Source organism: Gopherus evgoodei, chromosome 23 (assembly GCF_007399415.2).
Source record: "Gopherus evgoodei ecotype Sinaloan lineage chromosome 23, rGopEvg1_v1.p, whole genome shotgun sequence".
Taxonomy (NCBI): Eukaryota; Metazoa; Chordata; order Testudines; family Testudinidae; genus Gopherus; species Gopherus evgoodei.
Genome location: NC_044344.1, coordinates 7,347,309 through 7,374,697, shown reverse-complemented (window position 1 = coordinate 7,374,697; position 27,389 = coordinate 7,347,309). Strand labels below are relative to the sequence as shown.

The window sequence follows — 27,389 nt, the reverse complement described above, 5'->3', positions numbered from 1 at the left end:
TGTGCTCATTTCCTGGGTGGAGTGAAAGGGAAACTGAGGCAAGGCACACTTGTTGTCGCAGATGGGTACCTGAATTGGGGGAGTTGCTTATTACATGGATATGTATCTGTGGTGGGCTATAAAATGACATTTATGTGGACCAGAGCTCAATAGAGAGAAGTGTGTTTGGCTGTTTGGGAGCCCGTGTTCTTGCGCATTCTGACGAAGTGGGTATTCACTCACGAAGCTCATGCTCCAAAACGTCTGTTAGTCTGTAAGGTGCCACAGGACTCTTAGTCTGGATCTGTAAAAGCAGCAAACACGGCTACCCTCTGATACGTGTTCTTGTGTGCAGTTGTCAGGTTGGTCAATGTGGTTGTGAATCTGTTTTTTGCACGTGTATGCTTGTGAGTCTGTGTCCGTAGCTGGTTGTGAGTCTGTGTTTCCACGTGTGCTTGTGAGTCTGTTTTCTTCTAGGAGTTGGGGGGAAGGAGGGTTAGTCATGTGTTGGGATCCTGTGAGTCTCTGTGGTGTGGCTCGTTGTAAGCTTTGTCAGGTGGGAGGCTGGTTGTGAGTCTGTGCTCCTGTGTGTGACTGAGCCCTGGGATCTTGCTAGCATGACTGTGTGTATGATTAACAGGGGGGGGCCAGCATCTGGGGGTCTGAAACCCCCTTTGCTCGGTGAAGACCTTCCTCGCTACGCAGAAGTGGGTCACCCCAATGCGGCACAAAGCCTCTGCTGAATGCTACGCTAAAGGGAAGGCTGGGAGAGGGTATACGATTCGGGTGGGTTCTGAAACACCTGTCTAGCTGGGTTTCCCTATTCCAGGCTCTCTGATCTTCGGAGTCTAAGGGAAGGATGGAGCTGATGTAGGACTACAAGCTGGGAAAGGAGGGCAAGGAGCGTGAGCGAGAGACTTCCCTAAAAGCAAATGTACCCTGGGCTTTTCCAGAAATCCCACCCATCTAGCAAACAACCTGACACACGTCTGGCTGACTAATTTGGCCTGCTATTGAACAGAGCTGGTTAGAAATCTTCCCATGGAATATTTTTCCACTGGGAAATGCCATTTCATCAAAATCAAAACATCCTGTCACTTTTTAACAATTTTGTTTGGGGGCGGGGGGGATAGACACAGAGCATTTGGATAAGAGCATTTAAAATGTTTTAGCATTTTATGAGTGATTTGATGGGACATGGTTTTGTAAAATGCTTTAAAAAATGTGATCAAAGCAGAAGGAAGCCAACCCCTACAACTGACACGAAGCAAAAGGGTTTTGAGAAATTTTCTTTTGCTGGAAATTTAGAAATTTGGTGTTTTGTTCCAATTTGGAACTAATTTTTTCCCAAACTCATGGAAATTCTGTTTCTCCACCAGCTCTCGGGCTGAACATGCCACACAACTAAGATTTTTTTTTCATGGTTATTTTTAGTAAAAGTCCAGGACAGGTGATGGGCAAGAAACAAAAATTCCCGGAAGCCGTGACCTGTCTGACTCTTGCTGCTGCGGCTCCCTGGTTTTCCCCCCCCTACTGTGGTGGCTCGGAGCTGTGGGATTCTCCCTCTGCCTGCGGCAGGGTGACCATATTTCCCAAAGAGAAAAGGGGACACCCCTGCCATGGCTCGCCGAGCATCACCCGTCACTGGAACCCTGAGGGGAACCTCCTCAGGGTCTATCACCTGTCGCCGGACCTCCCTGACATAAACACAGCCTTAACTATGGCTTATTACAACAATCTGTAACCCACTAGCCCTCTTTTGGCCTCGGACTACAAGATATTAACTGCCCACTTCACCATGAAGGGTGTTTGCAACATGTGTTAACTCTTATGCTAAACAATCTGTTCCAGCTGGTATTTAGTTGTGCCACTCTGGTACCTTTCCCAGACCTGAAGAGCTCTGTGGAGCTTGAAATCTTATATCTCTCACCACCAGAAGTTGGTTCAATAAAAGCTATTGCCTCACCCACCTTGTGTCTCTCATATCCTGGGACCAACATGGCTAGAACAACACTGCAAACGGGCTGCTAGCTATACAGAGAGAGTCCACTTCCCCATTGGAGGCCCAGTTTCTCTCTTCCATTCAGCCCTCTGCTTTGGCTAATGAGGTTCCAGAAATCTTGGCTCATGTCTATATAGCTTAGATACTCCCTCTGTGATCTTCAATACCTTACCCAGCTCCATGCTACAGAGAAGAAGAGCTAGTTTTCCCAAGCCAGGTCACCATGGCGTGGTCCCCACGTACCCAGCTGCATGAGCGTGTTTCTATCCTTGTGCCATTTGGGGGGTGGGAAGGCACTGTTGTGCAAAGGTGGGTGCCTGTGATTGCACAAAAAGACCCAAAATCAGGACTGTCTGTATAAAATTGGGACATCTGGTGACCCTAGCTGAGGTCCTTATGGCGGCAGGCAATATTAACCCCTTAACTGCTGTTCTGGCAAGCGCCCTAAAAGGTCTGCCAGCTTACACCCATCTCCTGGGGAACAGCATCTGGGAGCAGCTGCCTGGAGCAGAAAGACAGAGTTTCATATTAAAACGTGCGTTAATGAATCAGTGCTTGGTGTTTTAATCAATCACTGCTGTTTTATTACTTCCCCGCCTCTCTCCTGCTTGGGACGGGGACACACTGATCTCTTTAGTTCCCACCTGTTCCTCTATTTCTCACAGGGGAAAAACAAGATTTTCCCCATCTTCCCCAGTCAACAAAAGATTCCTTGGCTGGTTGCAGCGCATCCTCTGGAGTCAAGAGACAGGAGTGCCCCGTGTTGGTCTTACCTGGGGGGAAGGGGAGAAAAGCCCTGTTAATATAGTACTGCTTTAACCACGGGATAGATCTTCCCCCCCCCCCCCCCCCCGGAAGAGCTCAGCCTGGGTAACATATTGGAAGCCAGGCCAGGAAATGACCAGGCGGTGGCTCAGGGACTACAGCTTGGGACCCCTACTGCACAGCCCTGTGTGCTAATCATTAGGCCACCCTGCCTTCCGTTAAAGGGCCAGCTCTCAAATAGCCTTCACAGCCACACTTTTCATCCAGCGTTTTAGTCCAAAGGAAGCAGGAGCAGGGCCAGTGCTTCCATTTAGGCGACCTAGGCGATTGCCTAGGGCACCAGGATTTGGAAGGGCAGCATTTTGTGGCCCTCAGCGGCAATTCGGCAGCAGGTCCTTCACTCGCTCCGGGACCCACCGCTGAAGTGCCCTGAGGACTGGGAGCCGTAGAAGGACCCTAGCCTAGGGTGCCAAATAGCCTGGCGCTGCTCCTGAGCAAGAGACCTGACTACAGCAGCTTCCCACCCCCTTGCTGGCTGCCCCAGCAGAGAGGCCAAGGTCTCTATGGACCCCAGAGGCTGAACTGCCCGCCTGGCCCTAGAAGGAGTCGGTCCCTACATCCTATCAACCCCACATGTGCTGACAAGGCAGCGTAGCTACAGCCCTGGAGTCCATCAGTCAGTAGGGGCCACCCATGAGGCCTATACACCCCTATTTGAAAGACAGGGCCTGTGCTGGGGGGTGTTCCCCAAGCAGCCCTTCCACCTGCCCTGCAGCCTCATTGCTGGGGGGAAGAGGCCACAGAGCAATGACAAACTAAGCCCGGGAGGCCTGATTCTCCCCTGGCTCCCCCTATTTCCAGCCCACTGACTGCCCAGGGGGAGCAATTTAACCCTTAAAGAGGAGGAGCCACCTGCCTCAGGCCACAGCTTTGCCCCCAACCCAACCAATCAATTCTCAAACCCACTCGGTGGGCCTGACCCAGGCAGGCGGGGAACACTCACTGCTGGGGCCAGGATGAGCGGGACGTGGGCGCTGTCCTGACGGCCCTGCAGTGGGGAGATCCTCTCGCCTGTGCGCACGTTGAACATGGGCAGGGTGGAGAGAGGGCGGGGTACGTCCCGGCTGCTGGCCATGTGCCTCAGCTCCTCCGTATTGCTGTGGATTGTGTTGTGATGCACCATCTGGACACTGACGACCAAGAGATGGGAGAGAGCAGAGAGGACACAATTAGCCAGGCGACAGGGGATGTCAGTGGTGGGAGAGGAGGGGGAATAATAATTGCTTTTGTATTTGGTAGCACATTGGATACCTAGTCCTGGGCCCTCCTGTAAGAGCACTGTACGTTATGTATTAGGTGTATTACGGTAGCCCCTAGGAACCCATCATGGGCCCAGACCCCAGTGTGCACGGTGCTGTACAAATCCAGGACAAAGATATGGCCCTCGTCCCAAAGAGCTTCTCTCTCTCTCTCCTCTCTCTCTCTCTCTCTCTCTCGCACACACACACATGCGCATGTCTGAGGTGAGCTCTGCAGGAACAGCACAGATGGGATTTGAACTCCAATTCGCTTTGCTTCTTTAAAATCTCTGACTATTCCTTAGCTGCACGGACAGACCAGCAGAGAAACCAGTCATGTGGGGCCACGCTCATGCATCAGAGCCCCCATCTGACCTCACAATGCACCGGGCTGTGCTACCACGGTTACCAGTCGGGGCCAGGGGTGGGCTCTGCCTTGGAGCTCACCACTGCCTGCCCAGCCTCCTCTGTGCAAGGAACCAGAGGGCCTGATTCTGGGGAGCAGAGGAACAAGGCAAGGGTACCTCCAGCATTAAAGAGAGGCAATCGAGTACAGGCCCCGTTGAGCCAAGCCGTGAGGAGCTAAAGCCCTCGCGTGTGACGGGCATCACCCAGCGCTTCCATAAAGGGGTTGTTAACAGACGCTTTCCCTGGGTCCTCTGCGTCTTTTGAGCTGCGGGTCCCCGGGAACAGGACTCCGCGTGAACGTTCAGAGCCTGATCAGAGGAGGAGAACCCAGAGAGCCACGCCAGGGCCAGCTGCCCCACATTGTGTCATTCCAGCATTTGGGGCTGCACCTCCAGCGGGAAACAGGACAAGGCAGCCGGGAGTGGCTCCAATCTGAAGGCAAAATGACCGATCTGTGTGAACCTTGCGAGGGGTCCTCGTTGGGCTCAGAGCCCCAAGAGTCAACCACAAGCCCAGGAGCCCCCACGACCTCGAAGCATGCCAGCCCCAGCGTCTCGGAGCTCATCCTTTGGGCTGTGGCAACCTCCCCGAAATGCCAAGGTCTCTCCCTGGAGGCCCTGAAGAAGATAATCACCAAGGCCGGCTACGACGTGGTGAGAAACAAAACCCATTTCCTGCGGGTGCTCAAGGGGCTGATCTCCAAAGGGCTGCTGAAGCAGATGACTGGGATGGGTGCCACAGGCTCCTTTCGCGCTGGCAAGAAGAAGAAAGATATGAAGAAGGATCAAAGAGCTGGCAAAAAAAGGAAGACGCCCAGGAGGAGGAGGGCACCCAAACACGTGTCCTCCAAAGCCAGCCGGCCAGCCCGCCAGGGCAGGAAACGGCAAGCCGCCGAGTGAGGGACTGCATCCCCTGCCGGGGCTCCGCTGTGAAATGAGACTTAATAAAGGGATCTGGGTATTTAAAAGCTCTCCCGTGTCTGGGCGAATCCTTTCAAAGTGAGATGCAAAGAGGAAAGTCAGGAGGGGAGGAAGCTGGGAGCTGAATGCCTTCCCAGCCCTCTGCAGCAGTCTGGCCCCTTGTGTGGGTGGGGAGAACTCTGCAGGATTACAGAACTGGTGCTTGGGAACTTGGCTGATCCTTCCCCGTTTCATCTTGAACTGGAGTCCCTCCCTGTGCTTTGAGGGCAGGCTGCTCCTCTTTCAGAGAAGAAGGGAAATCCGGCTTCAGGCCACTCAAGGTCTCGTAGCATAATTTGCACAAGTCAAGCTGGCTGTGCTCTCCTGAGCCCAAATTAGGGAGGCAGAATGAATTTATAAATTCCTCTTGCACGTTCAGTGGGTACAGTGTTTTCCTCCCCTGCCGTTACTATCATGTAGCTTTGCTGAGTGCCATTAAACAGCTGTCATGTGCCACCCCAGAGGTGGCAGCTAGGTGGAGTGACCTGTCAGGACTCAGGAGGTGCCTGGGACAGGGGGATGTTTTCTGTTAATGGGTTAATAGGCCTCCGTCCAACATGGGGAAATCTGACCTAAGGCTACACATATACACACGGTTCTTATGACATCACAGCGCCCATGGTTACCAGCCACATCTGGCCTTCAAGAGTGCCCTCAATGAGCAAAATGACAGATACAAGTGAGTCTTCCTGGGTTCCCTCCTCTGATTCAGTCACCCTGGATCCTTGGTTAATCCAGGTTCAGAGATACCTGAGAATGCTGGTAATTCCAATCCCCCATCATTTTCCAGCTTCTCCAATCCGCACAAGGATCAGGTTCTAGGCTCCACAACCAGCCCAGGCCATGAGGTTCTAGGCTCTCCGGCCAGCCAGCTGCTGCTAACCTTTCCAAGCTACCAAGTCAAGGTGTCTCCGAGCTCATTCTGGAGGCTGTAGCCACCCGCCAGGAAGCACTCTAACCTTTCTCTGCAGGCTTATCGTAGCCACTGGCTACCACGTGGGGAGGAACAAGCACCGTTTACAGAAGGTGCTTGAGAACCTGTCTCCAAAGCGCTCCTGTGGCAGCTGAAAGGCACTGGAGCTTTGGATTCCTTCACAATCAGCAAGGGGGTGGGAAAGGAAGAAAGAGAAAGCAGTGCCCAAGAAAAAAGGGAGACCCCCCCCAAGGCTGGGAGCAGAGCAGTAGCCAGAAGCTTGGCAGAAAGAGGAAGGCTAGTGCTGAGGGATCTTCCCAGGGAGCCAGCCAGGCTGAGCAGCAGCCAGTCAAAGTGGGAGGGAAAACCTCCAAGCCAGGGGTGTAGCACTGCCATGAATATAAGATTGCATGTCAACTCTCCTGCGGCCAGGTTCGGCCTCTGGCACCAAGAAGGGATGAAGGGTGGGAAAGCACCTGAAACCTCGGAGAAAGGAAGGGGTGGTGGTGGAATGGAACCTGTGTTCCTGGGACTGGGGCCTTTATAAGGCTCTGAACTAAGTAGCATCTAGTCACACCTACGAGGGGATGGGAGACCAACCTGGGGTACATGATGCTGTAGACTCAGGCCCAAAGAGCTGATCACAGAAACCAGGTGGACTGGAGTCCGTAGATGTGCTCGGGCACTTCTCTTCTATGAACACCCAGGGGAGGAGGGGGTCAGATCAACCCAGAGGGGCAGATGGTGTTTGAGAGGGCCTGGTCCCAGCCTGTGGAGCGAACTCCCCCAGGAGGTAAGGCCCATCCCAAGCGACCTGGCATTTGGAGTGGAAGGTGCAGATCGCTGCTCCCATCTGCCTTCCCACGCATTTCAAAGACCCAACCCTACAAAAACAGAACCCTCCGCTCCCCACACACTCCTTCCCCGGGGGGGGACATGATCCGCACGTAACAGATGCTGGCTACGTTGCTGAATGCCCAACTGGAAGGTGCTCATATACTGCAGGGATGAGGGCAGCATGGAAACCTTTAGAGACCGGAATAGCTCCAACTCCTTGGATGGGGCTGAAGAGAAAGATCCGATTTCTCACCCCTCTGAGTACAGCTGCTGGGGGACACTTGGAGCAATTGTGTCCCAAGGTGGAGACCCTGCCCTGAGACCAGATCACTTTGGGAGAGTGAGTGGAACTGAAGTAGGGGATGAGGAGTCCTCAGGTCTCCAAGGATCCACCTCCCACCCCCCCCAAGGGCAGAGAGGGCCCCCCAGCACAGAGCTGAACGTGGACGGACACTCCTGTGCTCAGGCATGCTGAGGAGGATCAGGGCGGAGGTGACTGAAATCAACAAGTGGGAGGGTGAAATCAACAGGTCCCTCCCTAAAGCACCCCATGGGGAACCCGTCCAGTGGGGCCGGGCTATGAGGGTACTTAGTCTGACATCACCAGGTGGGCTGCCGTGGTTACCGGGGTTCATAGGCTGGGGTGGCAACGGCTGTGCAGCTCCCTGCTAGCCACACCCTGCCCATCGCCTGCCTGCTCAGAGCAGCCCGGACCGAGGGCTCCCCTGGGGAACCAGGCCCGGAGAGACGGCAGCAGCCGAGCCGGGGGCCAGACCCAGCCAGGAGGCACAGGACCAAACGGTGAGAGCGAGAAACCAACCAGCAAAGTCAACGAGCTGCAGTGATCGCGAACAGGGCCAACACCCAGAACAACATTTCAAGGCTAGCAATCGTCCCTCAAGCCCAGACAGACCCTGAGAACAGGCAGAACGGGCAGCTCTGCCCCTGAGGGGCAAAGGACACTCGGTCAAGGAGCAAAATGACCAGCCACAGTGCCTCTGGCAAGGAGCCTTGCTCCGTTTCCTCTGCTGGAGCTGGGGCTTGCAGGCCAAAGCTCCCCAGGCAGCACAAACCAAGGTGTCCCAGCCTCTCCCAGGCCATCCTGACGGTCGTGGCAAACTCCAAGCCGCCCGTTCCACTGGCTACCATCCAGGAGGCCCTTGAGGCTGGAGGCTATGCCATGGCAACAGGCAGAAACAAACGCCGCTTCAAGAAGGTGCTGGCGAGGCTGGTGGCCCGGCAGCTCCTGAGGAAGGTGACAGGCACTCAGGCCTTGAGTGCTGCAAAAGCCACCAAGGGGAAGGGCAAAGGCCACCAAGAAGATGAGGGGGCATCCAGGAAGGGGGAGAAGGCCACCAAGGAGACTCTTTCCATGGTCTGCTTTGGGAAGAGGAAGAAGGTGGCCAAGGTCTGGTCATCTCCAGTAGGCAGCCATGGGAGGGGTGAAGCCCCCTCAAGCCCAGCTGAAAGCAGAGCTCAGTAAAGTGGCTGTTTGCATTTCACCTCTTCTGGGTGCGGGACGGTCTGGCTGACTTGGAGGGGGGCGGCTGAGTTTCCCGAGGCAGCCCTGGGTCAAGCCAATTCCCCGGTGGAGTTGCGCAGCAGGGATGGCTCTGGCCTGTGAGCGGTCCGCCAGGAAATCCCAGGGCTGCTGTGGCTAGGGGCAGTGGATCTGTGGGGTGTAAGCCAGGCTCACTCAGGACGTGCTCTGGCTAACACTGCTGTTGAGCAGTGCAAGGGGTCGCTTCCTTCCCTGAGCACTGGCCCTGCTGCATTCAGCACCCTGGCACCCAACTGCTGGTAGCTCAAGCTGAGGTGGCTCATGCTTTTAAGCTTGAGAAGTCCCAGGTTCGATCCCTGCTACCCATGACTTGCCCAAGCGCGTGGCCCTTTAGTCTGAGAGTTATGGCCGAACGCAGGCCTGTGCCTACAAGCCCAGGATGCTGGGATTGAAGGGTTGGGGTCTTGCGAGGATCATTAACATCCATTGCTGGAATCTTCCTTTCCAAGTTCTGCTGGGTGTTGGTGCATTCCCCTGATCCCACCCCACCCCCAGCCCAGGTGCTGCTGTGGTTGGAGAAAGCTGAGAACCGAGATCCTGCACCCCCAGCTGGAGCCCTCACCCCTGTGCTCCAGCCCTGAGCCCTTCATCCCTGGCCCCACCCCAAAGCCCTCTCACACACACCCCTGCACCCCAATCCTCTACCCCAACCCTGAGTCCCCACACTCTGAACCCCTTGGCCCTACCTCCACCACGTGAATGTTATGTGCACCAATATGGAGGTGATGTGTCACACTATATTGGTGCACATAACAAAATTCATTCTGCCCATGTTTGGGGAAAAATTAGAGGAAACACTGCGACAGACCCCACGAATGGCAGGCTGGCTTGGGCAGGGCCAATCATTCTGCAATGTTCTACCTGGCTGCTTCTAACAACCAGAACACAAGTATCAGAGGAGTAGCCGTGTTAGTCTGGATCTGTAAAAGCAGCAAAGAGTCCTGTGGCACCTTATAGACTAACAGACATATTGGAGCATGAGCTTTCCTGGGTGAATACCCACTTCATCAGATGCATGTAGTGGAAATTTCCAGAGGCAGGTATAAATATACAAGCAAGAATCAGGCTAGAGATAATGAGGTTAGTTCAATCAGGGAAGGTGAGGCCCTCTTCTAGTAGTTGAGGTGTGAACATGAAGGGAGGAGAAACTGGTTTTGTGTTTGGCAAGCCATTCACAGTCTTTGTTTAATCCTGAGCTGATGGTGTCAAATTTGGAGATGAACTGAAGCTCAGCAGTTTCTCTTTGAAGTCTGGTCCTGAAGGTTTTTTGCTGCAGGATGGCCACTTTAAGGTCTGCTATAGTGTGGCCAGGGAGGTTGAAGTGTTCTCCTACAGGTTTTTGTATATTGCCATTCCTAATATCTGATTTGTGTCCATTTATCCTTTTACGTAACCAGAACACAGTGCGCACCGCTAGCGGGCTTGCAAACTATTTAAAGGGATACTACCCCGCTCTTATACAAGGGTGCCCATGCACAGACACACCCATATGCAGACATCACAGGGTGCGCCCGATCTCACAATGTACCAAGCTCCGTTCTCACGGCAACCACTATGTTCTAGCAGCCCAAGAGCTGTGGCCAAGTGGGCTGGGCCTTATAGCTCATTGCTTGCCCTGTACCTTCGCTCACACTGACCACACCCCAGAATCCAGCACGGTGCGTCAGATAAGGTGGGTACCTGGTGGGAAAAGGTGTGAGGCAGCCAGGACAAGACAGGTGAAGACTGTAAGGCCAGAGCTAAGAATCAGTGCATCCTCAAACGCAACCATTGGGTGCAGCTTTTCCTGGGTCCTCTCTGGAAGCCAATCCTTTTGTACCAAGTGCTGTTAAAAGCTGAACACGCAACTCAAGCCAGAGGCTGGGCTGAGTGAGCAGGGCCAACACACGGCGAGCCGGTCCAGGGAGAGCAGGACGACAGGGTTTTAGCCACCTGGTGAGTCCCACATCTCAACCCGGAACACACAGACAATACAGACATTTAGTTGGTCTGAAGGGGCAGACCATAGACTGGGACACGAGGGGGGTACAGGATACCAAGCAAAATGGATGATGCAAAAGACCCTTCTGAAGTTCTTCCCCTGGATTCAGCCACCCCAGCTTCAGGGAACCCTGATCCAGAAGCCCCAGGTTCTGCTGACATAGGCTCAGCTAACCCAATGGCAGAGACCCATGAGAACCCCCAACAGCCTGAGGCGTCTGGTTCCAGCCTCCCCAAGAAGACCAAGCCATCGGGCAGCCTGATCTCCAAACCATCCAGCTTGCCAGGCACCAGCCTCGCCAAGCTGTCCAAACCACTGAGTCAAGGACTCTCCAAGCTCATCCTGGAGGCTGTGGCCACCTCCAAGAAGCGCACCGGCCTTTCCCTGCAGGCTCTCAAGAAGATAATCATGGCCATGGGCTACGACATGGCCAAGAAGAAGACCCACTTCAAGAGGGTGCTGTTGAGCCTGGTGACCAAAGGACTCCTGCAGAAGCTGAAAGGCACCGGGGCTTCAGGCTCCTTTGGGATCGGCAAGGAGATGGCCAAGAAGATGAGTGCGGGGCACAAGAAGAAAAAGGCACCCAAGAAAAGACAGAGGCCCCTCAAGGTCGGCATAGCAGCGACAAGCCTGGCTGAAAGAGGGCAGCTGCTGACGATGGATCTTCTAAGGAAGCCAAGCGGTCAGCCAGCCACGCGGGGCAGCAGCCAGCCAACGCCTGAGGGATAGACCCTCCCCTACCACAGGTTGACTCCTGCGAGAAATAAAATGGTGGTTGTATTTAAACACTCCCCATGTCCAGGCTCATCCTTGGGAACCTGCCACCAGGAGAAGAGAGGGGGAGGGGTTGAAGGAATGGTGATGTATTTACACCACGTGGGGCTCTGATCCCTTTACATCTCCCAAGCTATGGGGGTGGGCAAGTTGCACCCCTTTGCTGCTGGTCGAGCTGCTGCATTGATCATGGGGCAAGGGACCCTCGGCTCTGCAGGCCTCTGTCGCTCCAATAAGCCAGAGGACCAAGGCCCAAACAACATGCGGTGATCAAAGAGGGTGTGCTGGGTTGTTGCAAAAGTAGGGATTGATAGTCCCCAAGGGAAAAGGTGCCCTTTACGGAAGGACTTGAAGGCGAGAGAACCTGGATTGGGGTGGGCTTCCATGCATAGGAGCCAGCATGGAGGAAGGCAAACAGATGTCTGGTCAGATTGCAGGTTAAAGCGGGAGGAGAAACGGGGGAAGTGATTCACCAAAGGGCATGCAACGAGTCACTGGCAGAGCCAGAGTTAGCACCCAGGTCCATCGAGTCCCAAGCTAGTGTTCTTGCTGCTCGCCCACACTGCATCCTAGGAGAGCTTTTCCTACCCATCTCTGTGCCTACCTCCCCCTCAGTCTGTCAGTGGTATTTAGAGACTGCCCATCCCTCTGCTATCAAGGCTCTGGTAAACTATATTACCTCGTGGGCACATTAATGAGAACCAGCTGTAACTTGATTCACCTGCTGTGGCACAAAATGCCTGGTGAGGTTCACTTGGTCCTGGTTAGCCAGGGATTTGGCCTCCCCGCCCATTTCAGGGAGCTGGGTGCAATGCCCTCTGGGAGGCAGAGACCGGGATGCTGAGGTACCCGCTGGCCTTTATCCCAGGATTCTGATCACATGAGCACTGGGGCTGGCTCCTGCTGCCAGCTGGCTTGAGGACCAGGCTGGCATGTCAGGGATTGGGTCCCCTTTCTCTGACAGAGGCGCAGTAGCTTCCTGCTCTGGGGACGCTCCGTCCATTGCAGACACACTTAGACCCGCTCCAGCCCATATCCACAGACACACACTCAGGACAGGGCCTGTCAGCTCCCTTCTGTCACCCCTGGATAAGAATAACTTCCACAGCAAGCAGCAGGAGAGCCTTGAACCCCATGCCCATGGGCCTGCTGGGCAGCATTTCAATGAAATCAAGGGCATTTGGACAAATTACATCTTGGCAGATCCTTCAAATCTCTAAATCACAGTCTGGAAAAATCGCGATATGGGGACACACACACACAGAGGCATTACAGGGTCCTTCTGACATCACAACCGGCCCAGTTTTGCTGTCATGGTTATTGCCAGGTTGTCCTGGAGCCCAGGGATACCTGTGATAGGCCAGCAACCTCGCATGGAACTAGCTGACTTGATTGCTGGGAGCCAACTTTTTGGAATCCAGCTGGAGGGATCGAGCTGAGTCCATTTTCCCAGGTACCTAGAGGGAGAAAGTCCTCAAAGAAAACAGCAGTCAAGCCAGGATCCTGGATCTCCAAGTCAGCCTGTGAGGAGCCAAAATTGAAAAGTAGTTGCAAAAATTCAGCACTTTCACTCAGGAAATGGTGAATTAGCTGCTTTCCTGGGTCCTCTCCTAACCCAGATTCCTGGAAATTAAACCCAAGGACCTGCGGAAATGGGTCTGAATGTGCAGCCCACGCCAGGGTCTGGGTTTGCTGAACCGAGGCCGATCTGCACAGCGCTGGAGCTGGAGTGACCAGGCTGCCTACTTCACTCCAGGGTTCGGTGCTGCACCTCAGGCTGGAAAATACACAGTAAACAGGCAGGAAAGACCTCTGGCTGCCAGCCCACCAAGCAAGGAGCAGTGAGCAAAATGACTGATACGAGTGAGTCTTCTCAGGTCCCGTCCTCGGAGTCAGTCAGCCTGGATGCAGCCACTCCGGTCTCAGATAAGCCAGATTCAGAGAACTGAGAAAACTGATACTTCCTCTTCAAATCAGCCCAAGCCATCCGGTTCTAGACTCCTTAACCAGCCCAAGCCATCCGGTTCTAGGCTCCTTAACCAGCCCAAGCCATCGCGTTCTAGGCTCTTCAGCCAGCCAGCTAGTGCCAACCCTTCCAAACGACTGAGTCAAAGTGTCTCCAAGCTCATTGTGGAAGCTGTAGCCATGTCCAAGGGGCGCTCAGGCCATTCCCTAAAGGGTGACAATAACTGCAGCCACCAACTACCACATGAGGAGGAACAAGCACCGATTCTAGAGGGTGCTCAAGAATCTGGTCTCCAAAGGAGTCTTGCAGCAGCTGAAAGGCAAAGGAGCTTTGGGCTCCTTTGGAATCGGCAAGAGGGTGGGAAAGAAGAAAGAGAAAGCAGTGCCAGTAAGGGAGGCCCCCCAAAGACTGGGAGAAGGAAGCCTGGCAGAAAGAGGAAGGCTGGTGCTGGGGGATCTTCCCAGGGAGCCAGGATGCTGGCCAGCGGCTGGTCAAAGTGGGAGGGAGAACCTCCGAAGCCAGAGCTCTAGCACCGCCATGAATACAAGGTTGCATTTCAACTCTCACAGCCAGGCTCAGCCTCTGGCACCCAGGATGGATGAAGGGTGGGAATGAGTCTGAAACCCACCTGACAGCAGCTGGTGAAGGAGGAGGAATGACACAGGTGCCAGATCAGGGTGAGGTCCTGTAGGACCTTGACCTATGTCTACACTGCAGTAAAACAGCCATGGCTGGCCTGGGTCAACAAACACTTGGACTATAAAATTGCAGTGTAGAGGGGCAGGCTGGGGCTGCAGCTTGGGCTCTGGGACCCTCCCCCCCTCCCTTGTGGAATCCCAGAGCCTGGGCTCCTGCCTGAGCCCCACCATCTACACAGCAAACTTAGCCCCACAACCCAAGCCCCATGAGCCCAGATCAGCTGACACACGGTGGACTTACCCTTCAAGGCCTCTAGGCCAGGCTCATGGCAGGCATCCAAAGCACACCATCTACCAGCCTTGATGATGATGCAGTTAGGTGGTGCTCTCCTGTGTGAGCTCGTCCTGGAGGTGAGGGTGAGACTTTGCTACTGATGGCTCCTCTATTCAGATGCAGCCATTGGCCTGCGGCTATTTGTTCTCATTAACGATCCCCTGATACCTCTCACAAGAGTTTGGGTATTTAGCCCTGGTGCTCTTCCCAAAATCCTATTCAGTGGATTTGCATCCTGCTTCAACTGGCAGCCTCCTGCACTTCCTGTCCTAAACCATGGCTGCATGTGCTGTTAAGTGGCTCCCGCGTTCCACTCCAGAGGTGGCTGCATTTCACTGGTGCGCCATGCAACCTCCTACCGATGTGTATCAGTGCACGGGGATGAATTGGGCAATAGAAATGTAAGAGTAATTATTCATCTATATGACCCTTCATCCCTGCAGAGGAAGGCAGTGAATTAAGGTGATGGGAGTGGGATCTGGGAGCGGGACAAGCCTAGAACCTTTTAAGGCCAAGTTTGAAAGCTGCATGGACCTGCCCTGAGGGTCAGTCAACAGAGGTCTGCCCAGGCCAGTGCAGGGACCTATGTCTGGATCTGCTCGCACTCAGGAGTCACGTCAATGTGACAGCTGTGAGATAGGAGGGGGGAGGAGAAAAAACTCCCAGGTGTGTACATGACTTGATGTGTACACCCCACACCCACCAAACACAATCACAAACAACCCCCCAAACACATGCCCACACTCACCTGCACGTTGGCAAGGAAGCGCAGGAAACGCCTAAGCCTGGAAATGTGTTAAAACACAAACAGGCGGAAAACTCACAAGCGTACCCCGCACAAGGCACATACACACGCACCAATCAGCCACACAAACCTCACCCACACCCATGCAGACACAATGGTGAGCACTGAATCACTTACTCAGAAGTCTTCAGATCCCTTTTGTGCCTACCAGGGGGGAAAGAAAGGTGAACGGGGTCATGAGATATTGCCAACAGCTGAGCTTAAAATTGACATTAGCTAAACCCACTTTGCCACCAAGCCCCAGCAGAGATAAAGCATAACTTTAAATAACCCTTGAGCAAGTGTTTATAGCCAGCCTGGCCAGCCCCAGCCACGTGAACCACAGCAAGAAGTGAATTGTGTGCGCACCGCTGCCCTCTGTTGGAGGGACTCAGAGCTGCTGTGTGTCATAGCCCCAGTACGGCTCACAGCTAGTGGAGATCGTCCTACGGCACAAGTGGCTGAAGGGGGGCTGTTGCAACAATTGGGCCAAGAAATTTACCTGCAGCATTAGCTCAGCTGTTAAAAGTATGTAAAAAGCCACAAGATGTGACAAAAGATGAGCTGCAGGAGCTGAGCTCTCTCCCCGCCACCATGACAGATGGGGGCATGATCAGTTTCCCAGAGAGGGGGAAACTCATCCCAGAGCATAGGGGCCAGCTGTAAATCTAGGCACAACTGCAGCCCTTAGGGTGCTAAGTGCTTTGGCAAGGGTGGATTTCATTCAGCCCCAGGGGGCTCCAGCCATCAGCAAACTGGGAAGTCCTGACCACCCCAATCAGATGGGAGAAGGGGGGGTCTCCATCTGATTCCTATATCCCTTCCCATTTCCTGGCTCCAGGGGCTTCTGCCCAACTTACACGCCCTCTCTCCTACAGTACATGATGTAGGCCAGGAGGAGGCAGAGCAGGAGGGCCACCAGCAGAGGTAGCAAGATGGTCAGCAGATAGTCAGACAAGAATGCCTTCTCCGGGGAGTCCGTGGGGGGGTTGTATTCACTGCCATCCTCCAGCACCCCGTCGCCCCAGACGGGCACCCGCTCCGTGATGCTGAGGCTGGAGAGATCGGCCTGAAGGAGGAGAGGAGAGAAAGAAGCAGCCAGAACACCGTCAGGATCGATTGTGGTCTCTCAGGGGGGAAGCCGTCTTGGCAGCTGCCCTGGAAGTAGAGTTTATACAGGCTGACGGTAGCCCTCCCTGCCAGCAGAACAATGTGAGGCTCTCTGGGCTTGAGTCACGCCAAGGCCTCGCTGCACAGAAATGAGTTCTAGCCATATGGGATTTCTCTGGTCCGGGATGGAGAGGCGAGCAGGGGTGTGAAACCAGAGAAGCCTCCCCCATGGAGGACTGAATAGAGATGAGACCTCTCAGGATCCCTAGAAATGACTATGGACTTAGGAAGTAAAGGATGGTGGGCTGATGTTAAGGCAGTGAACTGAGACTCTGGAGAGCAGGGATGTGCCCCAGTGATGCTGCACACTCCCTGGCCACCCCCATCTTCCTGTATATTCATTCCCCGGCTGTAAAACAGGGCTCGACTCTTCCTTTGGCTGTCAGTCCTTTGCCACTCACACTGTGGGTCCAGCCCCTGGCCCACCGGGGCCCTCATCTGAGTTGGGGCCACTAGGTGGCACTGCCCTAATACAGATCCATAATAATAATGGTTGCTAGGCAGCAGGAGGAGAGCTTTAGTGAAACATCCTATCAATTCCCATAAAGTGGATCGGGATCCAAACAGCCAGGGGAAAGTTTCCTATCAACTCCTCTGGGGGATTTGCCCATAAGCATCTGCAGTTATCCCCTGCCACCCCCCCCCACACCCCTGGACTTAATGAGAGTGTGCCAGCCCCATGGTTCAGACCCTGCATGAGGGCCTGGCAGAGCCCCCCCACAACCCCTCCAGCCTTCTCCAAAGGAGCCCCCTCCCTCTGCTGGCGGAAAGGAGCACTGCGGCTGGCTCTATGCATTCGGGAGCTGAGTTACTGGGGATTTCCAGGGAACACGACAGTTTGATTCGTTATTACACTGCACAGAGTTCCTCTTTCTCCGTGGCTAGCATCCCGCTGCGGCGTAAAGCACCCCTCTGCGCAGCATCGCCCTCCCTTTTACTGAGACCTGGCATTTGGCTTCCAGCAGCACCTAGAGACCCCAACTGAGATCACGGCCCTGCTGTGCTAGGGGCTGTACAGATGCACAAAGGCCAGGCTACACACAGAGGTTGCATCGGTTTAAGTAAAGGTACCTATTTAGTTAAACCAGGTGCAGCTTTGTGTGTGGACTAGGCCATTGTGAGAGCTAGCCCCTGCCCCAGAGAGCTTATGGCCTAAATAGACAAGGGTGCGAGGGGAAGAGACTTGCCTGAGGTCACGGAGCAGGTCAGTAGCAAAGGCAGGAACAGAACCAAATCTCCTGATTCCCAGCACAATTCCCGATCAATTGACCGTGCAAGGTCCTAAGGTTCACCTTTGCTGTTGCGCAGAGATATGTAATCGGTGGCATCTCCTAGTGCACTAAGATGGGATGCCAGCTTTGGGGCAGGGTGTCTAGGAAACCCAGGTGAAATCTGTGGAAAAACTCCCATGGATTTCACCGGGTCACGATTCTCCCCCTCCCCAGCCCCAGTAGTAAGGGGTGGATGCGAGACACCCCGACCAATGCAGACATTGTCAAAGCCCCTCACCAAGGTAATGTTGCACCAGTCGACTCTGAATTGAGGGCTGAAGCTGTCGTAGCAGGGAATGACTGGCTGCTGATCCAAGCTGCACCGGAACTGGTTGTCGAAGGACTTGGTCTCCAGCAGGCAGTCAGAGAAAGGCCTGCGGGAGCCCACCTTGATGTAAACCCTGGAGAGAAGATGCACAGAGGGACAGGAATGGTGGGAGGAAGAGGTGTAACAGCTCGCGAGAATGTTGGTCCTGGCCGCCCCAGCCTACCTCAGCTAGAGAAGCTGTGGGGAGCATCTTGGGAACCCCCTAGCCATGGGGAATGGTCCAGGAACCCCACAGCTGTGGAGAACAGTCCGAGAGCCCCTTGGCTGTGGGGAACAGTCTGGGAGCTCTCTGACTGGTAGAACCAGCCTAGGAACCCTTTGGCCCCATGGACCAAGCCCTGGCTCTAAGGAGTGTCCCAGAAGTGTAAGCTGAAGGGCCAGCCTGGGGGCCCCCGGGAGCCCTTGCACTGGGCAACCTCGAGGAGGAACAGAGCCATGAAAGCCACTGGGTCGTTTATTGTCTGTCCCGTCATAGCTGATGTTCTATGGGAAAGGTCCCTCTCCCTACCCCTCCTTCCTGCCCTCGATGGGCAGGGGAACACGGCCTCCTCGGTCCAAGGCCGACGTGATGTTGATGATACTCCAGTCCTTCTGCTCCAGCATGATGTCCAGGGCTTGCTGGAACTGCTTCTGTGCGTCCGCCGGCAGCACTTCCTCCACGTCTCGGTTCTTCACGAAAAACTCCGCCTGGTACGGCATCTGAGTGTCTGCGATGAGGGAGCAGAGAAACCCCGTTGGGAAGACATTGGGGTTGGATCTGCAGCAACCTCATAAAGGCCTTGGAGTCTTACGGCCAGGACCTCTGGCATCATGCTTAGGTGTCTAGGGGAAGGGGCATGCTCCAGTGGATACTGGGAAGGCTGGGCGGTATCACTTTCTTGACCTGGCAGATGGGTCCAGCGCTGCACCATCAGGTCAGGGCTGTTGGCTCCTCCTTGCCCTGCCCAGGTGAGGGGATGGCGACGGACCTGGGATAAGCTGGTTGCAAGGAAAGGGGTATGGGTAGCGACGGCAGGGAAGGTGGAGGCGTTACCTGGGGCGGGGACAATGGTGAAGATGACCCTTTGCCGCACAGTCTCGTAGGTGTGTCTGTTATACGCCGTCACCTGCCATATGGAGAAGAAGAAATTGTTTCGGATCCTCGCATGGAACAAAATGGCCACCGGCCAGGTCATGTCCCACTTCGGCCATCTCCTGCTGAGGAGGTTGGCTGAAATGGCAGGCACGGGCAGGTGGCAGAGAAATCCAAGCTCCAGGGGGTTTGCCCTGTTGTCCTTGAGTGGGGAGATAGCTCGCGAATGCCCAGACAGCATCTCCAGCAGCCTGGTCAATAGGGGGCTGCCCTGGGCATAAAAGGAAGGGAGCCCCCAGATTGCGGCCTGCTCAGGTCTCCATAGGACTTTGGAGCTGTTTAGCTTTATTGTGTTAGGTTTAGTCAAGATTACCAAGCGTTTACTGCCCCCCATGGCTACACCGACACAGCCAGGCACCGCCCGCCCCCAGCAACATCGGTCTTTACTCCCTCAGACACACACACACATGGCAACCAAGGCCACCAGAACCCCCCTCCAGCCCCATATGCTCACACTACTCCCAACAGCACCCAGCGCCCCTGGGCTCTGCGGGGGTCAGCACCGGCCCCGTACCTCGATGAGTTGCCTGCCGACGTCCTTCATGGTGGGTGACCCATAGAGATAGCCTGTCCGGTACGGCCCGCGTTGGGTGTACCGCAGCCACCTGGGCAGGTCGGGGTGTCCCAGCAGCTGGGCATGGAAGGTGATGGGGGTATCGGACGGGATCTCTGAAAAGGTCCGTTACACATGCACATGGTTTGCCCATCACCACAGTATCTGGGCGCCTTCCATGTAAAATCAGTACCAGTGGACTTCCTGGGGAGAAGGGAGGGGAGCTGGGGAGAGGCAGACAGGGGAGGCACTATCCCAACTTTCATACCACCCCATCAGCGATGGCACCTTCCATGGAGCCAGTTCCTACCCCATAGCCTGGCTCGTATATGGAGCCACGTCCTGCATTGCTATGTGCACCGCTCCCCCCGGAACTCCCAGGGGTGACTAGGGAGACAGCTGGAGAGATGCTGGTCCCCTTCCCTATCCTCGGCTTGTTCGCCTGTCCTTCCACGGCGAGCGCCTCCGAGCAGGGACCAGCCCTTCCTGAATGGCTGGAAAGGACCTGACCCAGAGTGAGAGCTACTCAGAATGAGCAATAATAATGGTAGATTGCTGTATATGAGAGAGATACTGCAGCCAGCCAGACATTGGGGTATGTATGTATGGTGACAGAGAGAAGTGTATGGTGATGATAAGTTAGATGATAGGTTAGATCAATACTAGGATATGTAGATAGATAGATGAGTGTACATGGGGATGGATAGATGGATATCAGAGGTGTATGGGGATAGATAGATTAGATTAGATATTGGGAGTGTATGAGGATAGATAGATGGGGGTGTCTGGTGATAGATTAATATTGGGATATGTATATAGATGAGTGTGTATGGGGATGGATAGACAGATGATATTGGGGGTGTATAGGGATAGATTAAATATTGGAGGTGTATGGGGATAGATAGATTAGATATTGGTTGGTGTCTAGTGATAGATTAGATTAATACTGGGATATGTATATAGATAGATGAGTGTGTATGGGGATAGATTAGATATTGGGGGTGTATGGAGATAGATAGATTAGATTAATAATGGGATATGTCGATAGATTAGATGGGAGGTGTATGGTGATAGATTAGATTAGACATTGGGGTACATGGAGGGCTGATCTATACATTTGCTGTTAGTCCTATTGCTTGGTCAGTCCATGCTGGGGGTGGACAGAGATGATAGCAGCCACCTTTGGACCCAGTTCCCGGTGGAGAGCCCTCCTCTTGGGCCAGTTATGAGGCTGAGCTGACAGGAGGAATGCAGGAAGCCGTTTGCATGGGGCCAGGGCGGGCATGGGGCTGTGAGACCCTCCTGGCGCACTCACTCACCGCTGTAGTTCTTGCGGATGGAGGGAAAGGCCCCCTGGAAATGCTCCCTCTTCAGCTCATGGACGAAGATGGCTCCGGCCACCGGGGAGACGTTCCGATCGGGGAGAGCAGCCAGGATCCCAGCCAGGAACACGGCTGCGTGGAGGGATGGGGTTACAACCAGCGGCCTGGTGGAATGTGAGCGTCCTGTGGCCAGGTGGGCTTCCCCAGGTCCAGCCAGGAGGAGACAAGGGGTGCAACGGGCAACCAGCCAGATGAGTTTGGGGGGACGGTGTGGCAGCGTGGATGTGGCTGGGGCCTGTGAGACCACAGAGCTTGGGTGATCTTGGGCACGCTGACCCCTCCTTCTGTGTCAAAGGGGGAGCTGCTCGGCACCTCCCTCTTCTAAGCCCTGAGAGACTTGGGGATCAAACACCCAACTCGAGAGCCCAGGGGGAGGGAGCAGCCTTGGGGTTGCTAACTTTCTAATCGAACACCCTAGCCCCGCCCTTTCCCTGAGGCCACACCCCCTGCCCCAAGGCCCTGTCCCCAGCTCACTACATTGCCCCTCCCTCCATGGCTCGCTCTCCCCCACCCTCACTCGCTTTCACTGGGCTGGCGCCGGGGGCTGGGGTGTGGAGGGGGTGAGGGCTCTAACTGCGGGTGTGGGCTCTGGGGTGGGGCCAGAAATGAGGGGTTAAGGGTGCGGGAGGGGGCTCTGGGCTGGGGGAGTGAGTGCACTGTCTGGGGGTGGGGCTGGGGATGAGGGGTTTGGGGTGCAGGAGAAGGCTCTGGGTTGGGGGGATCAGGGCTGGCCCAGGGTGTTGGGGCGCAGGCTTACTTCCGGGAGCTCCCAGTCAGCGGCGCAGTGGGGGCCGGGGGTGGGGGGCTAAGGCACACTTCCTGTCTGCCCTGACTCTGCGCTGCGCCCTGGAAACAGCCAGCAGGTCTGGCTCCTAGGCGGAGGCACAGCAGGCGGCTCTGTGCACTGCTCTTGCCTGCAGGCACCGCCCCCACGGCGGTTCCTGGCCAATGGGAGTGCAGAGCCGGTGCTTGGGGCGGGGGCAGCATGCAGAGCCCCGTGGCGCCCCCGCCTAGGAGCCGGACTGCTGGCCGCTTCTGGGGCACAGTGCGGTGCCAGGACAGGCAGGGACTAGCCTGCCTTAGCTCCACAGCACCGCCGACTGGACTGGGTGTTCTGATTGAAAACCAGACACCTCGTCACCCTATAACAGCCCCCCAAATAGGCCCTCCCGAGCCCCGGGGGGGAGCTTGGACCCCAGCCAGAATCCCCCAAGCTTAGAGTGAGACCCCGCTTCAGGCCGCCAGCTGGTTCTGAACTCGGTTGGCTCTGCGCCACCTTCCCACAGAAACCTCCTGCCTCTCCAGCTTGCGGGGACGGGGGATGGACCTGGCCTGTATGGAAGCCAAACCCGTCCCACTCCATCTGCAGCTTGGGACACAGGCGCCTCTGGCTATCTTTAGCTGGTGCTGCTTGGGCTGGTCCGAGTTTCTGGATTCTCCTTGTTAGTCGCCCGTGGCTCTCCGGGCTGGGGCCAGCGGCAGGGCGGGTATCTGTCTGTGTACCCCTAGCCCCTAGGGAAGGGCATTGTATTGAGCACCATGTCTCACTCTAAGAATAGCCTGCCCTACCCCCTTCCTCTCCTTGTTTGGGCCTTTAGGCTGGCTGCTGGCATATCTCCCCCAGCCCCCCGAGCCCCAGGGCTCTGCCACACAGCTAGACCCCCCCCCCTCCTCTCGCTGCAGAGAAACCCTGGGGCAGAGAGAGAATGTTACTTGCCCATAAGGAAAGGAGTCCACAGCAGCCTCCGTCCTGCCATCTTTGCCCCGTTCGCCTGGGAATCCAGCCAGACCAACGCTCTGATCGACAGGGACAGGCAGTCAGGACAGACAAGGCGAGGGAGGGATGGGGTGGGGGGAGTCTAGACAAGCTGGGACCGAGCTCCAGAGCTGACGGTCTGGCTAACAGCCCCAGGGGAGCCAGGTGCCCCTGGGTATGTGCCCAGGGGGTGTGTGCCCAGGGGGTTATAACAGGAGAGCTGATTAACCTGACTGCTCAGCGCCTTGTTCTCCAAGAGCTACGAGTGCCAGAGGCTGCACCACACAGCAGCAATGCCCTGGCACCTCTGAGGGGAGAGCCAGCAGGCGGCAGAGAGGGCGAGCGAAGCCAGTTTAGGGCCCGGAGTGGAGGAGCATGCTGCAGCCAGCGGGCACAGGAGGGGCACTGCCCCAACCACCCCCCTTGTTTTCACAAGAGTCACCTGGGAATGAGGGGACCTGCTGCAGAACTGTTGGCCGGATTCAGTGGCAACTTCCTGGGCAGAGCAATCCCTGCTAGCCCCTCACACACACCCCCCACCCAGGCAAGCAGGCCCCCTGCCTGCCTGCCCCGGCTTAGCCTGGAAGAGTTAACGGGATTACAGGTGGAGGTGGTCTGGCTGCGGGCCCAGGGCCTCTGCCATGGATGACCCAGACCTGCCTGCGCTCGTACGGGGCAGGGAGAAAGGGGCGACTGATGATCTGGATCCAGACACATTTTGGGCCCCTGTCTGCCTGACCTCCCAGCCTTCTCCTCCCCCCATCCTTTCTTCCTCCCGCTGAGCCCTTGATCTCCCGGTCAGGTAAAACCTCCCACGCACCAGCTGTCTCAGGACAGAGTCGCCACTTGCTGCTTTGATTCTCTGCTGTGCCCGGGATCCTGGGGCCCTTGCCGGGCTCGGGGGATGGCACTGCGAGGGAGAGGGGGCCTGGCCATGCAGCCTGCAAGCCCCGGCTGCATGCATGGCTAAGGATCCTGCCCGCGGTGCTGTGCTGGCTCAGAGGCCATCTCTTGCCTCCAGCTGGATTGTTCCTCTAATCTCCCTGTGAACCTGCCCCAGGCTCATCTGCTTACCGTGGCTGGCTTGTGGTGGCATGGTGCACAGAGCAGCCACTCCCTCTGTCCGGTGGTGTCATAAACAGATAGTTAAGGGTTAAGGTCTCTCTTACCTATAAAGGGTTAACAAACAGGGACTCCAAACACCTGACCAGAGGACCAATCAGAAGACAAGATACTTTCAAATCTCATGGGAGGGAAGCCTTTGTTTGTGGGTTTGGGGTTTGGCTTTGTTCTCTCTGGGTCCTGGATGGGACTAGAGGTGCGACCAGGTTTCTGCCAATCTCCCTGCTACAGTCTCTTATCTAGTCAGAATTGTAGGTAAGAAAAGGCAGTCATAGTCTTTTAATTTGTTTTTTTTTCATTTACATATGTGTACTTGCTGGAAGTAGCTTAAATTGTGTTTCTGCTGGAGAAAGTTTCTTTCTATTGTTTATAAGTTGAAAGACCCTGTAACTTTTTACCATCTAAAGTGCAGAGATAAACCTTTTACTTTTTCTTTTAATAAAAAAAGAAAGTTTTGCTTTTTAAGACCTGTTTGTTTTTTTTCTCCTAGTTAAGGTTCAAGGGAATTGTGGCTGTACTCACCAGGAAACTTTTTTGTTTGTGTTAGATTCACGCAGCTTGAATCTGTAGGGCCTCTGGGTGAGCGGGAAGAAGGGAGGGGGAAGGTAACACTCCTCTCTGTGTGGTGATTCAAGAAGTAGAATCAGGCAATCTCCTAGTGTTCCCAGGGCGGGAAGGAGCTGGGAGGGAGAAGGGAGGGGGAAAGGGAATGGTTTATTTCCCTTTGTTGTGAGACTCAAGGAATTTGGGTCTTGGGACCCCCGGGAAGGTTTTTGGGGGAGACCAGAGTCTATCGGGTGCTCTACTCTAAGTCCTGATTGGTGGCAGCCTATCAGATCTAAGCTGGTAATTAAGCTTAGGGGAATTCATGCTAGTACCCATATTTTGGACGCTAAGGTCCAGAATTGGGAATTATACTATGATAGGTGGGGAGCCCTGCGTCCCACCCTCCAATGGCCCCACCTGGCCTGGGGAGACTGACAAGCAGAGACAAGCCAGATCCATGACCTGGTGGGTAGCGCTGAGTACCAACTCCCCCTACACTTCTGCTATTCATCCCAGGGGTTGAGGGGAGTCCTTAGAGAGTAGCAACCTGTTTTCACAGAAGGATCACCTGGCACCAAAATGCAACCAACTCTGGGCTGGGAGCGTGGTCTCTGTAGCTCCTTCAGCCCGCGGCCTCTCTGCCAAGGCTGCCAGCCAGGAGGGCACTTGTGGCTTGCGGACATTTGGGACGTCCCTAGGAGCTGCAGTGAGCCCCTGCAAATCTTCCCCCGGAGGTCACTGCATACAGAGCAGATAGCGATGGTTTCGTAGGGCCAAGTTTGCCCCCGGCGTGCTGAGTTCTTGGGAAGAGCTGGCCCCAACTGTGGGGGGCTCAGGTCTTAGCCCCCACCGACCCGATAGAGGCTGACTAACCCTAATGATGCCATCCTGTGCTTGCACACTGGGCGGCAGGAGCCGTGCTGCAGCGGGTCTCAAAGACTAATGGAAGCATCTCAGCTGGAGTGACGCCGGCTCTCAAGCCCATTGGCTTGGCCGTCTCCTGTCGGATAGGGAAGGGATGAAGAGGTGCCATTGGAAAGCTCCGGGCATTGGTGTAGCACTGGCAGAGCCTCCTGCCCCTAGGGCACCGGCTGACACCCACAGCAGGTGGGCATGATCGACCACCGTGCCCATCAGGCGTGTGCTCTACATGGAATGAGCTAGAGGATCTCAGCCCAGCTCCACCAGGGCAGGTGTCCCCTCTGGGTCTAACCGATCCCCGTGGCTCAGTCTTGGTGTCCTCATGCCGAGCAGGGTCTTGCTCCTGGATGGCTCCCATTGAAATCAGGGGAGCGACTCGAGGAGTCAGGGGCCACTCACCGACGTGGGGCAGAGAGGCAGAATTCGGCAAGACGCCTTCACTGATGCCTCGGTTTCAATACCATTATCGTGAGCTGAGTTGTCCAGATGTCCCACGCCCGGCCCGTTCTGCCCACAGACCCCACTCCAGGGTCTTTTGAAGGGGCAGCTCCCATTTCTCTAACTACACAATTCAAGGGATCTAGTGGATAAAATACAAACCACACAGATCACAGAATCATAGAACATCAGGGTTGGGAGGGACCTTAGGAGGTCATCTAGACCAACCCCCTGAAGCCACTGTTCTTAGTGGAGAGCCACAATCTGTAAGGAAAAGCCAAGGACTGAATGATTCCCCTGTCTTGCCCAGCCCTAGAGGGCTGGGTTGAAGTGCCACGGCTAGGTGGAGATGGGGGGCGGGGAGGGAGCCTGGACAGATGCTGTGAGTTGTGGGTGAGCAAAGGCCATCTCCAGCACAGTGAAATAGGGACAGGGAGAGGATAAAGGCTACACACTGGTCACTATGCTGCAGGACATGGGTCGCTAGGAAAACAGTGGGGGCAAAATTCAGCTCCTCCTGTTAGCAGACCACAGCCCCCTGTGATGAGGGATTGGAGAATCACCCTCATCTCTCAGCAGTATGGGGCTTAGGACATACACAACAGTTCTGCTTCCATCCCCTAGAGGGCAGCGGTGACAGTACAATCCCTTGGGGGTGAATATTAGATTTGCAAAGCCATGTGAAACAAGGGCAAAGGGGAAGCCAAACCGCAGGGGAAGAGCAAACTGTGGCAGCTGTTTTGAATGGGCCCCTGGACAGTTAGGTTCCATATATCTTTTCATTCACGTTTCTCCCATTCCCCCTGCTCCTTTCTTCAGTCTGTCTCCCTCCTTGCTCCTCCTCTCTGCCTCAGTTCCTCACCTGTAAAATGGAGAGAAATAATCCTTCATCTAATTATATTGCAAACTCCTCAGCTCCAAAACGGTGTGTACAGCTCCTGGCCCAATCAGGCTCTGGTCTTGCACTCAGGGCTTGTGGGTTATTTACAGCTGCCCTAGTGCAAGCCCAAATCATTAGAGATAGAGACATTTTCAAAACAACCTCCCCCTTTCCCCTTAAATCTGTAACAATCAAAAATTGGGGAGGGGGAAGGAAATTTGGAAAAATTTCATCTGTTTTTTCCCCCTGATTCTTCCTCCTTTAATGTTTAAATTTAGTAAAAACTTTGCAACATTCTGACCGGCAAAGGCTCATATCAGGTCACCTGTTCCCTCCGGGCCCAGCTTTTTGTCCTTTCCTCTCCCGTGTCCCAACTGCATGCGAGATGCCCAGCAGGACGATGTGGAGCTCGGGAGCCCTGTACTGCACAGACCTAGGGAGCGATTCTGCAGTATTTTGTCTCAGAGGAGGGAAACCGCCACTCTTGATTTGGAACAATGAGGGCGAATGGGAAGACTTGGGTGCTGGGTGTGTTCCCTCCACTCGTTAACGGTGGAATCTCTGCAGCGCTGCTGGTGTCCCGTCCCAGCCTGGGAGTGGGCGGAGAGGTGGTCTAGTCCGGAGAACTGCGTTCAGTTGCAGGCTCCTCCGTGGACTTCCTGGGTGGCCTTGGACAAATCCCGCCCATCCC

At 55.1% G+C, this 27,389-nt stretch overlaps 1 protein-coding gene across 1 annotated transcript; it reads right to left on the bottom strand.

The window, feature by feature from the left end:
- Positions 1-2,543: 2,543 nt before the first annotated feature.
- SGCA (sarcoglycan alpha) lies at positions 2,544-22,820 on the bottom strand. Its single transcript, XM_030541636.1, has 10 exons — positions 22,753-22,820; positions 20,973-21,107; positions 19,615-19,769; positions 19,002-19,074; positions 18,477-18,675; positions 17,879-18,041; positions 16,060-16,268; positions 15,338-15,364; positions 3,750-3,936; positions 2,544-2,754 (listed from the first exon to the last, which is right to left on the bottom strand). The coding sequence occupies exons 1-10, from the start codon at positions 22,790-22,792 to the stop codon at positions 2,722-2,724; spliced, it is 1,221 nt and encodes a 406-aa protein (XP_030397496.1). The 5' UTR covers positions 22,793-22,820; the 3' UTR covers positions 2,544-2,721.
- Positions 22,821-27,389: the final 4,569 nt, after the last annotated feature.